The following is a 15,167-nucleotide window of genomic DNA, read 5'->3' on the forward strand; positions in this document are numbered from 1 at the left end:
GGGAGAGGGTTGGGAGAGGGTCTGAGTTATAGGGGGAGAGTGGGAGAGGGTCTGAGTTAGAGGGGGAGAGTGGGAGAGGGTCTGAGTTAGAGGGGGAGAGTGGGAGAGGGTCTGAGTTAGAGGGGGAGAGTGGAAGAGGGTCTGAGTTAGAGGGGGAGAGTGGGAGAGGGTTGGAGAGGGTCTGAGTTAGAGGGGGAGAGTGGGAGAGGGCCTGAGTTAGAGGGAGAAGGTAAGAGAGGGCCTGGGTCATCAGGAGAAGTTGGCCATTCTGGACCGTTTTTGCATGGCCTGCAGGAGAATGAGGGATAGACCCACAGTAGTTTATAACATCATGAAGGGTATAAATAAGGTGGACAATCATAGTCTTTTCCCTGGGGTGGAGAGTCCAAACCTAGAGGGCAAAGACACAAGATAAGAGAGGAGAAATTTAAATGTGATCTGAGAGGTAACTTCTTTACACAGAGGCTAGTGAGTACCTGGAATGAGGTGGCAGAGGAAGTGGTCAAGGTGAGCACTATTGCAACATTTGAAAGGCACTTGGATAGGTAGATGGAAGGGTGAGGCTTGAGAATTACAGGGCAAACGTGGGTACCTGGGACTATCAGAGGGCGGCAGGGGGTGGGGATTAATACTGTGGTCAGCCTGGACCAGTTGGGCTGAAAGGCCCAATTCTGCTCTTATGTCTTTTGGTCTTACATGTACCTTTTTATCTCTTGCAACTTCCAGCCGAGACACATAACTTGGAATTAGTGTCAAAGGATCTGTAAGCAACAAAATATTCTTCAGTAGTCCCTCTTATCAAGGTTGTCTGTCCATGCATGTGTCCAGGCTTGTCACAGTGATGATGGAACCCAAGTGTGGAGCCAAGACTCCCATGTTGAGACGGCAAACAGAGTTTATACATAGGAGTGCCAGCTAAACATCGGTGGCTCAGCCAAGCCACACCACTAGAAGAAATACTCTCCAAACTATGAGCACTAAGGAACGTCCGCTTAAATCGTACAGGTGACACGGAATTCCTGAGCCTATGAAAATAAATGTAGCAAGGATGATACCAATTGAGGTGCTCTAAAATCCTCAGAGCCAAATACTCTCCAGCTCCCTGCACAGGGCCGGAGAGCTCACTACAAGACTTCTTTGGCATTCCAAGCAGACACCATTTTGTCTTACAAACTTCCATTTTTTGTTACACATTAGCATTTGTCAAGGAGCAGGAATCAAATTTAACTTTTTCCTTCCACTTGTAGTTTTATCCTTCAGAGCTTCTTTCCTCATGTGGGGATCATTTTAATTGGTTGCATCATGGTCTGGTTTAGAGGGACCACTGCACAGGATCAGGAAAAAGCTACAGAAAGTTGTAAGCTCGTTCAGCTCCTTCACGGGCACTAGCCTCCCCAGCATCCAGGGCACCTTCAAAAGGCGATGCCTCAAAACAGCAGCATCCATCACCACCCAGGACATGCCCTCTTCTCATGGCTACCATCAAGGAGGAGGCACAGGAGCCCAAAAACACACTGTCAATGTTTTAGGAACAGCTTCTTCCACTTCTCCATCAGATTTCTGAATGGACATTGAACCTACAGACACTTCCTCAGTATTTTTTCTTTAATTTATTTTGATTACTTGTATCTGTGTGTATTTCTATATATTTCTTACTGTCAAAGTTCAAAGTAAAATTTATTATCAGAGTACATGCATGTCACCACATACAACCCTATTCTGCAGACATACTTAGCAAAACTATAGAATAGTAACTGTAAACAGGATTAATAGACAACAAACTGTGTGAATGCAAATATAAATAAATAGCAATAAATAATAAGCATGAGATAACAAGTTTAAAGAGTCCTTAAATAAGTGAAGTTATTCCCTTTTATTCAAGAGCCTGAAGGTTAAGGGGTAGGAACTGTTCTTGAAGCTGGTGGTGCGAGTCCTGAGGCACCTGTACCTTCTACCTGATGGCAGCAGCGAGACAGGAGCATGGACTAAGTTGTGAGGATCTATGATGCTGCTTTTCTATGGCAACATTTCGTGTAAATGTGCTCAATGTGCTCGTCTGCAAACTTCCACCCACAGAGACTCCATAGACAATCCCTCCATGACGTCCACCTTTTCTGCAGCTGTGACACTATCTCGGATCAACAGTGCCAAACCCCCACCTCTTTTGCCTCCCTCCCTGTCCTTTCTGAAACACCTAAAACCTGGCACTTGAAGTAATCGATTCCTGTCCCTGAGCCATCCAAGTCTCTGTAATGGCCACCACATCATAGCTCCAAGTGCTGATCCACGCTCTAAGCTCATCCGCTTTGTTCATGATACTCCTTGCATTAAAATAGACATCTCAAACCATCAGTCTGAACACATCCCTTCTCTATCACCTGCCTATCCTCCACTCTCACACTGCCTACAATCTTTCTCTATTGGTGAGCTAACCGCCCCTTCCCCAGTCTCTTCAGTTCTGTTTCCATCCCCAGCAATTCTAGTTTAAACTCTCCCCGATAGCCTTAACAAACTTCTCCGCCAGGATATTGGTCCCCCATGGGATTCAAGTGCAAACCGGTCTTTATGTACAGGTCACACCTGCCCCAGAAGAGGTCCCAGTGATCCAGAAATCTGTATCCCTGTCCCCTGCTCCAATCCCTCAGCCATGCATTTATCCTCCACCTCATTCTATTCCTATTCTCACTGTCATGTGGCGCAGGCAGTAATCCCAAGATTCTCAGCTTCTTTCCTAACTCCCTGTCGTCTGTTTTCAGGACCTCCGCCCTTTTCCTACCTGTGTCGATGGTACCAATATGTACCACGACCTCTGGCCGTTCTCCCTCCCATTTCAGGATATCGTGGACGCGATCAGAAACATCCCGGACCCTGGCACCTGGGAGGCAAACTACCGTCCGTGTTTCTTTCCTGTCTCCACAAAATTGCCTGTCTGACCCCCTAACAGTACTTACTGTCAAGGGGTACAGCCACAGGGGTTCTCTCTAGTGTCTGACTCTTGCCCTTCCCTCTCCTGACTGTTACCCACTTATCTGTCTCCCGAGGCCCCGGAGTGACCACCTGCCTGTAGCTCCTCTCTATCACCTCCTCACTCTCCCTGACCAGACGAAGGTCATCGAGCTGCAGCTCCAGTTCCCTAACTCGGTCCCTCAGGAGCTGCAGCTCAACACACCGGGTGCAGATCTGGCTGTGCAGGAGGCTGGGAGTTTCCCGGACCTCCCACGTCTGACACCGAGCACCGGCCTCACAGACATGCTTCCAGTTTCTATTCCTCACAGGTCACTTCAACCCGCTATCGCCGAAGCCCCAGCTTTAACTCACTGACGCCCACGAGCCTGCGCGGTCGTGGCTCGATCAAGAATATAGTTCTCGCGTTTGAATTAATCGCTTTAGTTTAGCTGATGAAGGAGCGTATAATTTCAAATCATCCATGTCTAGAAGGTATTGGTTGTCTCTGATTTGATACCTTATTTTCAACCAATTCATAGAGAGCAAGTTTAAAGCTAGGCAGAACCATAGTGGGCTTAGAGATTCGCCCTGGAAAGTGCCCCGGTAACAGTGGTTGATCCTTTTCGGTTGTTATTGGATAGGGTGATTACACTACTTCGGCAAGTTAGAATGTTACAACGAAAATGAAAAATGGAGGATGCAATCATCGAAAGCATTGTATGAAGACAGTCCATTATCTGCTCCAGGTGTCTGCAAAGATTTTGTTCATTGTATTGTATACACTGACTGAATTCCTCCCTTAATAATTGTTAGGAACTAATACAAAATTTTATTGTACTGTAGTACTATTGGTAGTGTTATAATTTGTTCTGTATTTTATTTAAATACATGATTTGTTCTTCTGTATGTTTTATCCCTGTTTAACTTTTTCCATGAAATTTCAGCTAATTGGGCAGCCTTTTAATTGGGCTAAAATGTACTGGTCTCGATGTGTCCTAATTAACTGGAATACGCTATATGTTTGTGTAATTTACAGTAATTTTAAGTCTTTACACAGAAATGTCGCGGCGTCATATAAAGCCGTGATAATAATTGTAATTGTGATTCGAATGCTCGCCCGACCCACCGTGTTTTTTCAGCAGACCGTCTGTTAAATGCCTTGCAGGAGGCGGAGCCTGAGCAGGGAAGTCTCGCGATGCGGGAGGTGTGATTTGCGCTCCCGCCCGCCTCTCATCCCTTTCTCCCCGCGCCCTCTCACGGTGAGTGTGAAGGGATTCTGAGGCGCTGTGGCCTGGTCACAATTTGCTGCTCATCGGGGCCATCCGGAGCCGTGGTTCCCTGTTCGTGCCTAAATATGTCTCTCAGTGTGACCAGGAGCGTCCTCTGCTCAGTATTGTTGCTGGGCCCCGGTGTAGCTCTGAAGGACGAGGATGGTAAAAGCCGGCGCGGCCTAGCGTTGGACAAGATGGCGGCTGGGTGGAGGGAGGGAGGGATGAGAGTGGACAACGCTGGTTTGTACGAGTGTGTTCGGCTGGGATTTGCGTGCATAGTGTGGACGTGTCACTGTGCGGAGGCTGTATGGTGTGTGCGGGGTTAATGGGTACACACACGTTGGTGTGGGCTGTGATACCTGGGGATAGGGTCAGTTTGTTGGTTAATCGAAATATTTATTGTCACCAAACAATTGATACTAGAGCGTACGATCATCACAGCGATATTTGATTCTGTGCTTCGCGCTCCCTGGAGTACAAATCGGTAGTAAATATAGGTGTAGGAGTAGGTCTAATGTGTATTCGTTAGTGTGGGATTGTGTGGTTCTATGTACAGTTATAGTGTGTATTGTATGTGGGGGTTGTAGTGAAATAGAAAACCTACAGCACAATACAGGCCCTTCGGCCCACGAAGTTGTGCTGAATTTGACCTTAGAACTACCTAGGCTTACCCATAGCCCACTATTTTTCTAAGCTCCATGTAGCCAACCAGGAGTCTCTTAAAATACTCTATCGTATCCACCTCCACCACCATCGCTGGCAGCCCACTCCACGTACTTACCATTCTCTGTAAAAAAAAACTTACCCCTAACATCTCCTCTGTACCTACTTCTAAGCACTTTACAAATATGCCCCCTCATGCCAGCCAATGGGAAAAAGCCTCTGACTGCCCACACGATCAATGCCTCTCATCTTGTGCATCTAATATCAATGATTATAATCTACATGTGTGTATGCTTGTAGACTGCAAGTGTTGGTTATATGGTGTGCATGTTATATGTAATATTGTAATCTGCACACGAGTGTCGAGTTGCAAGGACGGTTGTAGGCTGCAGGTGGGTTATACAGTGTGTGGGTTATGTGTACTATAGTGTACCAGTTAGTATGTGGGAGGATATAATGTGTGAATGTAACAAGATTCTGTGGATGCTGGATATCCAGAGCTGGAGGAACTCAGCAAGTCAGGCATCTATGGAGGAGTCAACATTTTGGAGCAAGCCCCTTCATCAGGATTCAGCCCCAAGTGGTAACTGTTTATTCTCCATAGTTGCTGAGTTCCTCCAGCGTGTTGATAGGGTGTACATGTAGTGTGTGGGGTTACTGTATACAGATTTGGGACTTGGGAGTGGGGCTAGGGTAAGGTGTAGTGTTCATGCTCATTTGGTAGTGGTGCACACAACAGTGTATAAGGTAATTAATAGGAACAGGCCCTTCGGCCTAACTGGCCTGAGTCAATCTAGAGTCCTCCCTGCTTGTCCCAATTGCCTACAATGAGCCCATAACTCTTCCCTCAGTGTATTTATATAACTGGCTTGGTTTTTAATACACTTTGAAGTTGAATCACTTTGAAGATACAGGTGGGGAGGTTGGAGTTCCAATCGGAAATTTACTCCTGTCTTTGGGAACTGGTTTTCCCATTTGTGGTTGCAGTAGTGGCACTTGTAATGTGACCGTGAAAAGAATGTGTGTGAGCTTACATGTGGGGAACATTTTTTAAAAAGATACCTTTTTCATTCTGGATCAGTTTGACTTTTGAGTCTAAAACCAACGGTAAAGAGTTTTAAAGTGAAATTCATTGATCATTTGATATGGTTTGAAAACTGGTAATAACTAATCATTTAACAATGTAATTTGATTTCCAGTTCTCTGAAAATGGTTCGGTACTCATTGGATCCAGAGAATCCCACCAAGTGTAAGTAATTCACATTTTAAGCTTTACCGTATTTCGGGAATGCCTATTCAACAGGTTTACTCACTCTTGTATCTTCCACAGCATGCAAGGCAAGGGGCTCCAACTTGCGAGTACATTTTAAGGTAAGTGTTCTGAGCCGATGATATTTTTATTTAGAGATGTAACTCATTTGCGGGCCCTTCTGGCCCAACAAGCCCACAACCCGTATATCTTTGTAATGTGGAGAGAAACCCAGGTAGTCTGTAAATACCTTACGGTGGTGGAATTGAATCCAGGTCGCTGCGCTGTTACTGTGCTGCCCTATTAGTCAGTGTAGAATTGTTATGTGGAATTTTGAAAGCAGGTGAGATATTGATCTTTGGATCATCCAAGGTAAACCAAAATAATCTTGGTGCATTATGTGTAATGTTATAGAACATAGAATAGTACAGCACATTACAGGCCCTTTGGCCCACAATGTTGTGCCCACCCTCAATCCCTGCCTCCCATAGTGCAGTGTACAAGTTCAAGCTTATTGTCATCTGATTGTACATAGAAAAGTACAGCACAAAACAGGCCCTTCAGCCTATCTATTCCACGCCAAATCATTTAATTGCCTGTTCCCATTGACCTGCGCTGGGACCATAGCCTTTTGTATCCCTACCATCAATGTACCTATCCAAATTACTCTTGAAAACTTTGAAATCGAGCTCACATGTATCACTTTGTGCTGGCAGCTCGTTTCACTCTCTCACAACCCTCTGAAGAAGTTTTCCCTTATGTTCTCCTTAAACTTTTCACCTTAACTCATGACTTCTAGTTGCAGTCCCACCCAAGGCTGGCAAACTTAATGGATATGATATGATACTGAAGGAAATCTTTGCTATTTTGCTGACAAAATCTACCTGTCCGTGGAAAGGCATGGACTGATTAAGTATAGGCAGCGTGGCTTTGTACATGGGAAATTGGATCTTGTGAATTTAATTGTTATTTTAAAGAGATGACCAAGAGGATTGATGATGGTATGCAGTAGATATTGTCTACATGAACCTTGGCAGGGCTTTTGACAAAGTTCTGCATGGCAGACTGATTCAAACGATGAGATTGCATTGAATCCAGAGTTAGCTAGCCAATTGGATGCAAAATTAGTTCAGAGGAAGGAGTCATTGAGTGGTAGTCAATGAAGGAGTCTGTTTCCAGTTTGGGCCCTGTGGTCAGTGATATGCCACAGATTGGACACGTACCTGAACAACTTTGAAGATGGAAGTGTTATAATCAGTACGTCTGGATGGTACCAAAATTAGTTTTCTGGCAGATAGTGAAAAGCGTTGTCTGGAGTTACATCAGGGTCTCAATGAACTGAGATAGTGGCAAGGGAATTGTAGATTGAATTTAACTTCAATAAGTGTGAAGTGATGCATTTTGGAGAGCTGATTGGACTGGGCTTGCATGGTGAATGGCAGGGCCCCGTTGAGGATTGGAACAGACAAGGGCCTTGGGGTATCGTGCATAGTTCTTTGGAACAGCAACTCACGTAGACAAGGTTGCAAAGAAGGGCTGTGGCATACTTCCATCATCTGTGATTCTGAATGTAACTGGTCATCGGGTGTGGGCACTTCTGTCTGATACTATAGGAAGGGTGTGATTAAGCTCAAGATGCTGCAGGAAACAATCACAATGATGTTGCTTGAGCTGACCAGCTTGAATGAATGGATTGAGGATTGTTTTCTCTGAAAATGAAGGCAGTTGATAGTGACAATCTGATCATGGGGGACATGGATTTATGGTGAGGAGGGGAACATTTGAGGGGACTGAGGGGCAAGTTTCGGTGCATTGGTGTGGATGCATAGACCAAGCTACCAGCAGGAGTGGTCGAAGTGAGTACAGTTAGTGTTTATGTTCATGGTAGACATGTGGAGGGAATTTGGCCAAATGCAGGCAAATGGGACCAGCTCAGGAAGCAACCTTGACTGGCATGGAAAGTTGGGCCGATGGACATGTTTCTGTGCTCTGTCTACAGCTGAACTGCTTGTCACGTTACATTGCATGTCATAATTAAAGCATCGCATTTGGGTTTGCGCCTTTTTTTAATATGAAGCTGAGCCATCATCTGGTCTGCTTATCTGCAGAATGTGGTTACTGTGATGACAAGCTTAGGACACCTTTGGAAAAACCATGAAAAAAAAACTTGCTCTGAGTGACCACATTCCAATTGGCAGCATGACAGAAGCTGTATTTGTAAGATGTATGATGTAAATGAAAATGTTCTGGTTCCAGAATACTCGTGAGACTGCACAGACCATCAAAGGTATGCACATACGTAAGGCAACAAAGTTCCTGAAGGACGTCATCATCAAGAGGCAATGTGTCCCTTTCCGCCGCTACAATGGAGGAGTTGGCAGGTGTGCTCAGGTGAGTTGAAAGCGATGAGAGTCATTTCCTTAATTTTATAATCTGCTAAAGGTGTAGATGTGCTTGAACGTATTCTGGGATGAAGGGAATTGTCAAACTTTCTCAAACTGATTGACAGCATCAGCCGTTTGATGTTACAACTCCAAGATGTGTGTGGCTTAATTCCACGGGTACTTTCTTACCACTGGATTTTTTTGTGTTCTCTCAAAATGTGGTGGCAATGATGACCATCTTAGGACACCTTTAGAATAATAATGAAAACAATACTATTACTCTACTGAGCTTCCACATTTTTGGACAAAGTAAAGGGGATTAAAAAATAAATTATTAGTTCAATTAAATGCTTTACCAAATCTTTTGATTAAAATTGGCAATTATGGTCACTATTTCATAATTGAATATTTTGATTTAGGCTATGAATAGCTGTAAAAAAAATTAGCTGCATATTAAATAGAACTGTGTGTGAAACATGAAGTTGTTATTTTCTTATGTAGGCAAAGGCATGGGGCTGGACACAGGGTCGCTGGCCTAAAAAGAGTGCGGAGTTCCTTCTGCATATGCTGAAGAATGCAGAGAGTAACGCCGAACTGAAGGTAGGTTGGTCAATGGATATTGACTTTTAAAAATTCTTGGTCTTTGAGGCTTTGCTGCTGTGTTCCTGGTTACACCATCCATCTATGCTTTATTGATGTTTTGAATTTTATGATGTGAATGTTTGGCTGTGGGCCAAACTGGAATTTAAAAGACAAGTGGAATCTCACTGAAACCGATCAAATATTGTAAGGCCTCAATAGAGTGGATGTGGAGAGGGTGTTTCCTTTGGTGGAGGAGTTGTGGACCTGAAGGCACAGCCTTGGAATAGAGGAGCATGCATGGAGAACAGAGGTGAGGAATTTATTTAGCCAGAGGGTGGTGGATGTGTGGAATTCATTGTACAGGCGGCTGTGGAGGCCAAGATGATTGGGTGTATTTAATGTGGCAGTTGATACGTTCTTGATTAGTCAGAGCATGAAAGGTTATGTGGAAGAGGCAAGAGAATAGGGCAGCCATGATGAAATGACAGCAGACTCAGTGTGCTGAATGGCCTAATTCTGCTCATGTCTATAGTCTTGTCCTTTTTGCATGTTAGCTATTTGATTAATGGATTTTTATGGGTCCCATATCTAGGCTACCAATAAATAAAATACTTGTATGATTTTGCTGATCTGGAGTCGAATCTGAAGAATGCGTAACATTGTGACAATTTTAAAATGTGGTTGCAATGATGACCTTCTTAGGACACCTTTGGATCATACGTGAAAATAAAACTTTGGCTCTGAGTGACCACATTTTATTTGTCTTGTGCTGTTTTGTTTACAATCTGCATTGGTTTACGGTATAGGTGACCCAGGTTCCATTCCCCGTGCTGCCTGTAAGGAGTTTGTATGTTGTCTATGCCTGTGTAGGTCTCCTGGGTGATCCACTTACTCCCAGTCCAAAGACATATGGGTTGGTATGTGGTCACATGGGTGTAATTGGGCAGTGCAGAATTCTGGGTTGGTAGGTTGTTATTGTGTTGTATCTAATTTAAAATTAAATTCAGCATGCATAATTTTGTTGGTGCTCAATGTGGAATGCTCATTAAAACTAGCATCAGATTTTAAACCTTTGATGGGTGTTGCAGCTAAAGGTAATTTATGCTGATCAAATGAACTTTTGATGTGTCAGGGTTTTTAACCATTGCAGGAGCGGTGGTAGGGATTTGATATCCATTTGAGTTTGTCATTCTTCTGTTTATTGTGATTTAAGAAAATTGGAAAGACAGCTACATTCTGACTATGGAGGCATATGATAGTTTTCCACAGTGAAGATGTGCAGTAAGAGAATGAAGACACTTGTGCCAAGAATAAAAATCATTAGCTTGTGTTATAGGTATTGACTTTATATTGAATCTTTATTCAGATATAGATCCAAATTTCTTCTCCAAATGCCAGAATTCACAAAAAATCAATACGTAAACTTAAGAATGCCAAATAAACAATGTGCAAAAGAAGGCAAATAGAAACATAATACTGAAAGCACGAGTTGAGGATAGTCCTTGTGAGTCTGTAGCTCGTATTCAGTTCAGAGCTGAGGTAAGTGAAATTACCCACACTGGTTCAGGGGCCTGATGGTTGAAGGGTAATAGCTGTTCCTGAACCAGGTGGTGTAAGGCTCATGATGGTATCAGAAGCAAGCATGGCCTCAATTCCTGGGTGCTGCTTTCTTGTGTCATTGCTCCATGTAAATGTACTCGGTGATGGGGAGAGCTTTGCATGTGATTAGTGGAATAGTGGGCTCTAGATGTTGAATTAAAATAATTTTTTTTAAAGGGTCTGGATGTGGATTCCCTTGTGATTGAGCACATTCAAGTGAACAAGGCTCCCAAAATGCGCCGACGGACTTATCGTGCCCATGGTCGTATTAACCCATACATGAGCTCCCCTTGCCATATAGAGATGATCCTCACTGAGAAGGAGCAGATTGTTCCAAAACCAGAGGAAGAGGTTGTTCAGAAGAAAAAGGTGACTTGTTTTGTTCTTTTGCACACATTTAGATTTTGCCTACGTCTATTTAAAATAATTATTTAATATAATATGTATAGAAACATAGAAAACCTACTGCACAATACAGGCCCTTTGGACCACAAAGCTGTGCCAAACGTGTCCCTACCTTAGAAATTATCTAGCGTTACCCAGAGCCCTCTTTTTTTTTTTGAGTTCCATGCACCTCTCCAGGAGTCTCTTAAAAGACCCTGTGTGCGACCCACTTCCTAGCGCACTCGAACCGGCTCACAAATAGCCAACGCGCTGGCACAAAGGCCAGTCCCAAAAGGGCGCAAGGTCTGCTTCACCAACAAAGGGAAAAGCCTGCGGGGGGTTGTGAGTATGTGCCCCCTACAGCATCCGCGCCCGGGGAGGGCGGGATCAGGGAGGCTTTAAAGCAAGGCTGTGAAGTTCGAGTAAAATTTAACTGCAGTTTACCGACTCCGTGTCGTTATTTTAGCGCTGCGTGTAGCACACTGCTACAACCCCATCGTATCCACCTCCACTACTGTCACCGGCAGCCCATTCCAGACACTCACCACTCTGCGTGCATAAATAAAAAAAGATAGATAAATTATATATAAAAGAAAACAACTTACCCCTGACATCTCCTCTGTACCTACTTCCAAGCTCCTTAAAACTGTGCCCTCTCGTACTAGCCATTTCTGCCCTCTCGCTATCCACACGATCAATGCCTCCCATCATCTTGTACACCTCTATCAGGTTACCTCTCCTCCATCAGTCCAAGGAGGAAAGGCCAAGTTCACTCAACCTATTCTCATAAGGCATGCTCCCCAATCCAGGCAACATCCTTGCAAATCTCCTCTGCACCCTTTCTATGGTTTCCCCATCGTTCCTGTAGTGAGGCGACCAGAACTGAGCACAGTACTCCAAGTAGGGTCTGAACTGGGTCCTATATAGCTGCAACATTGCCTCTCGGCTCCTAAACTCAATCCCACGATTGATGGCCAATGCTGCGTATGCCTTTTTAACCACAGAATCAACCCGCACAGCTGCTTTGAGTGTCCTATTTCAACTTGAGTAGCATTTTCTGTTGTATGATAAAACCCTGTCTTTAGATAACTACTGGCTCCTTGTGCTAGGCCATTTAATGTCTACTTCAGATTTAAGGACCATGTAGCACTTAAATAATGTGGCACTTTCTTCCTTTCTAGGTTTCCCAGAAGAAGCTGAAGAAACAAAAACTCATGGCACGGGATTAGATTTTACTGATTGAACTGTAAATACAATAAAATTTTGGGAACCATGATTGTGACTTTAGTGTTGATATTTATTTCGGTTGACTGAAGAAATGTCTGTTTCCTGAGGTTATCCTTTCTGAATTTCTCATGTATTTCTTGGTACGGGTAACTGTCTTTCTCAAGCTGCGTTTAATGTGATCTTGTCTCTTCTAATCCTTGCATTTTCACCCTTTTGTCCCTCACAAGTGTCACTGTAGAGAGCTAAAATTGGGTCTGACAGTTGGGATTACTTATTGGATTGATTAGTACATATGTATGGAGATGGGGTTGTAACTTTCAGATATTCAGTACTGAGGAGAGGAAGATGACTGAATATTGTCGAGAATCATGGACACCTAGAGATGTGGAACATCAGTTACTGGGGAGCTTATCTGATAGCCATACATCCTTCCACAATCGGGTCAATCAAGTTTATTGCCATGCAACAGTGCATGGATGCACATGTGCAGTGGAAAAGTTGTATCACAGGGACAATTTCTACAAGGAAGAATGCAGTTAGAGCAAAAATCTTTCAATGTTATTGTCCTTGCAATCTTTCTTGTATAAAGGCATATTTGCCGCTCTCCCAATATTCCTATACCTCAATAGTGGCTTAAAAAAGGTTACTGCCACTGCATTTACTTCACTTAAGATAGTATCCTAGGATACACTTGGTCAGAGATGGTTCAAAATGCAAGTTTTATTATCGAAGTACGTATGTACTATGCCGAGATTTTGTGGACATTCACAGCAGATGCGCTGGTGAGTACCTCTGCAGCACCCTTTTACACTGGATGTGTTCCAGGGTATCACTATTTGCATCCTCTAATTGCTTACCCTTCATGACCTTCACGGTAGAAATGGATGAGAAATATTAAAAAGTAAAATGTAAATTTGTTGGAAGTATATGTATGTAATGTGTGAAAATCCCAGGAGATAAGTTTCTGAGACACTCAAACCACCCTGTCAGTCACCAATAATCAATAAAAGGCAACACCAGTGAATCTGCAGATGCTGGCAGGCCAGACAGCATCTATGGGAAGAGGTAGTGACAACGTTTCGGGTTGAAACCCTTCATCAGGAGTGAAGTAACATGGGATTGTCAAGGGGGGATAAGAAGTAGGGGGAGGGATAAAGTAGAGAGCTAAGAAGTGATGGGCTGGGGGGGAAGGTGGAGAATTATGGGAAATGAAAGAAAGGTAGGGCTGGGGGAGATTATAGTGGGGGGGGGGGGGGGAAGGGAGAACCAGACTAAAATAATAGATGGGCAAGGGTATCAACGGAGGTCTGCGAATTGGATGTTCGTGTTGGCAGTTAGGCTACCTAGGCGGGAGATAAGGTATTGCTTCATCCGGCCTCATCCTGACAGTAGAGGAGGCCATGGACAGTAATGTCGGAGTGGGAGCGGTCTGTGGAATTGAAAGTGTGTGGCCACGGAGATCCTGCCACTGCTGGAGGACTGCGGGCCGGTGTTCGGCGAAATGGTCTCCCCAATGTATAAATGGCCACATAGGGAGCACTGGATACAGTATATCACCCAGTTGACTCGCAGGTGAAGTGGTGCCTCACCCTCTTCCCCTCCCCCCCCCCCCCACTCAGCTTTCCGCAGGGATCGCTCCCTACGCGACTCCCTTGTCCATTCATCCCCACCGACCTCCCTCCGGGCACTCATCCCTGCAAACGGAAGAAGTGCTACAGATGCCCCCACACTTCCCTCACCACAATCCCAGGCCCCAGACAGTCCTTTCAGGTGAGGCACCCCTTAAACTGGTATTAAGGACAGTCCCAAGAGATAATTACTTGACAAATTGCTAGGGTAGGAGAGTTGTCTTATCCCAAGTGGTGAAAGAAATTACATCTATGTTGTTCAATGTTTCGATGAGTTAAAGTTAAACTTGTTGAAACATTCTTAGGGCCTTGACAGGGTAAGTGTCAAGCTATTTCCACTACTGTAGAATCTAGAGTGAGGGGCATTGTCAAAGAACTGGAGCCATTGGTTTAAAATTGAGATGTTGTTGAGTTTATTGCAGAAACTGCTGGATTTTGGAAATTAACTGACGTAGAAGGCTATATTTTTGGGATTATTGGGCAAAGTAGAGCTGAGATTGGCCATGATATCACTTTAAGGGTACCACTAGTGTAATGCTTACCACAATGCTATTGCAGTTTGGGGCATCCCAGGAAAGAAAATTTATATGCCATTCCCATGTGTGCATGGGATTCTTCTAGGTGCTCCAGTTTCTTCCCACAGTCCAAAGACTGGTTAGTAGATTAATTGGTCATTGTATATTGTCCTATGATTACACTAGGGTTAAATAGGTGGGTTGTTAGGTGGTGCGGCTCATTAAGTTAGTTCCACTCTGCTTCTCAAATAAGTATCAGAATGCTTTGACATTTGCCTGACAACAGTACAGTGTAAAATAAAAATTATTATAAATTGAAGTATTGCAGAAGAGGAACAGGGTAGTGGTCATGGATTCATGAACTGTTCAGAAATCTGATGAGGGGAAGATTCTGCTCCTAAAATATCAATTGTGGATCTTCAGACTCCTACATTCTCCCCAATATTCCAGATCGTGGGGGTCCATTTTGATAGATACTGCCTTCTTTGTGGCATCACTTGTTGAAGAAATTTTTGATGGCGGGTTGGGGGGAGCTACAGCCCTATCTACCTGAATCGCCATTTTCAAAACATATGGATCTGTATTCCCAGATCCCTATAATGTATCGTACATTTCATTGCTCTTACTGTGTAAGTCATCCTAGTTTATTCTCCCAAAGTGCAACACCTCATATTTGTCTGTATTAAATGCTATGTGCCATTTTCAACCTATCTGTCAGG

At 44.0% G+C, this 15,167-nt stretch overlaps 1 protein-coding gene and 3 non-coding genes across 4 annotated transcripts; all 4 read left to right on the plus strand.

Moving 5' to 3' along the window:
• The first annotated feature begins 4,148 nt into the window (after positions 1 to 4,148).
• On the plus strand, positions 4,149 to 12,354 carry LOC132405039 (large ribosomal subunit protein uL22). Its single transcript, XM_059989745.1, has 7 exons — positions 4,149 to 4,205; positions 6,080 to 6,129; positions 6,211 to 6,251; positions 8,386 to 8,520; positions 9,015 to 9,113; positions 10,872 to 11,063; positions 12,260 to 12,354. The coding sequence occupies exons 2-7, from the start codon at positions 6,090 to 6,092 to the stop codon at positions 12,305 to 12,307; spliced, it is 555 nt and encodes a 184-aa protein (XP_059845728.1). The 5' UTR covers positions 4,149 to 4,205; positions 6,080 to 6,089; the 3' UTR covers positions 12,308 to 12,354.
• LOC132405099 (small nucleolar RNA SNORD58) lies at positions 8,245 to 8,310 on the plus strand. The gene has a single exon (XR_009515751.1). It is a non-coding gene; the product is annotated as a small nucleolar RNA SNORD58 (small nucleolar RNA).
• Positions 8,736 to 8,806, plus strand: LOC132405102 (small nucleolar RNA SNORD58). Its single transcript, XR_009515753.1, has one exon. It is a non-coding gene; the product is annotated as a small nucleolar RNA SNORD58 (small nucleolar RNA).
• LOC132405100 (small nucleolar RNA SNORD58) lies at positions 9,777 to 9,844 on the plus strand. The gene has a single exon (XR_009515752.1). It is a non-coding gene; the product is annotated as a small nucleolar RNA SNORD58 (small nucleolar RNA).
• Positions 12,355 to 15,167: the final 2,813 nt, after the last annotated feature.

This window comes from Hypanus sabinus, chromosome 14 (assembly GCF_030144855.1).
Source record: "Hypanus sabinus isolate sHypSab1 chromosome 14, sHypSab1.hap1, whole genome shotgun sequence".
NCBI lineage: Eukaryota > Metazoa > Chordata > Chondrichthyes > Myliobatiformes > Dasyatidae > Hypanus > Hypanus sabinus.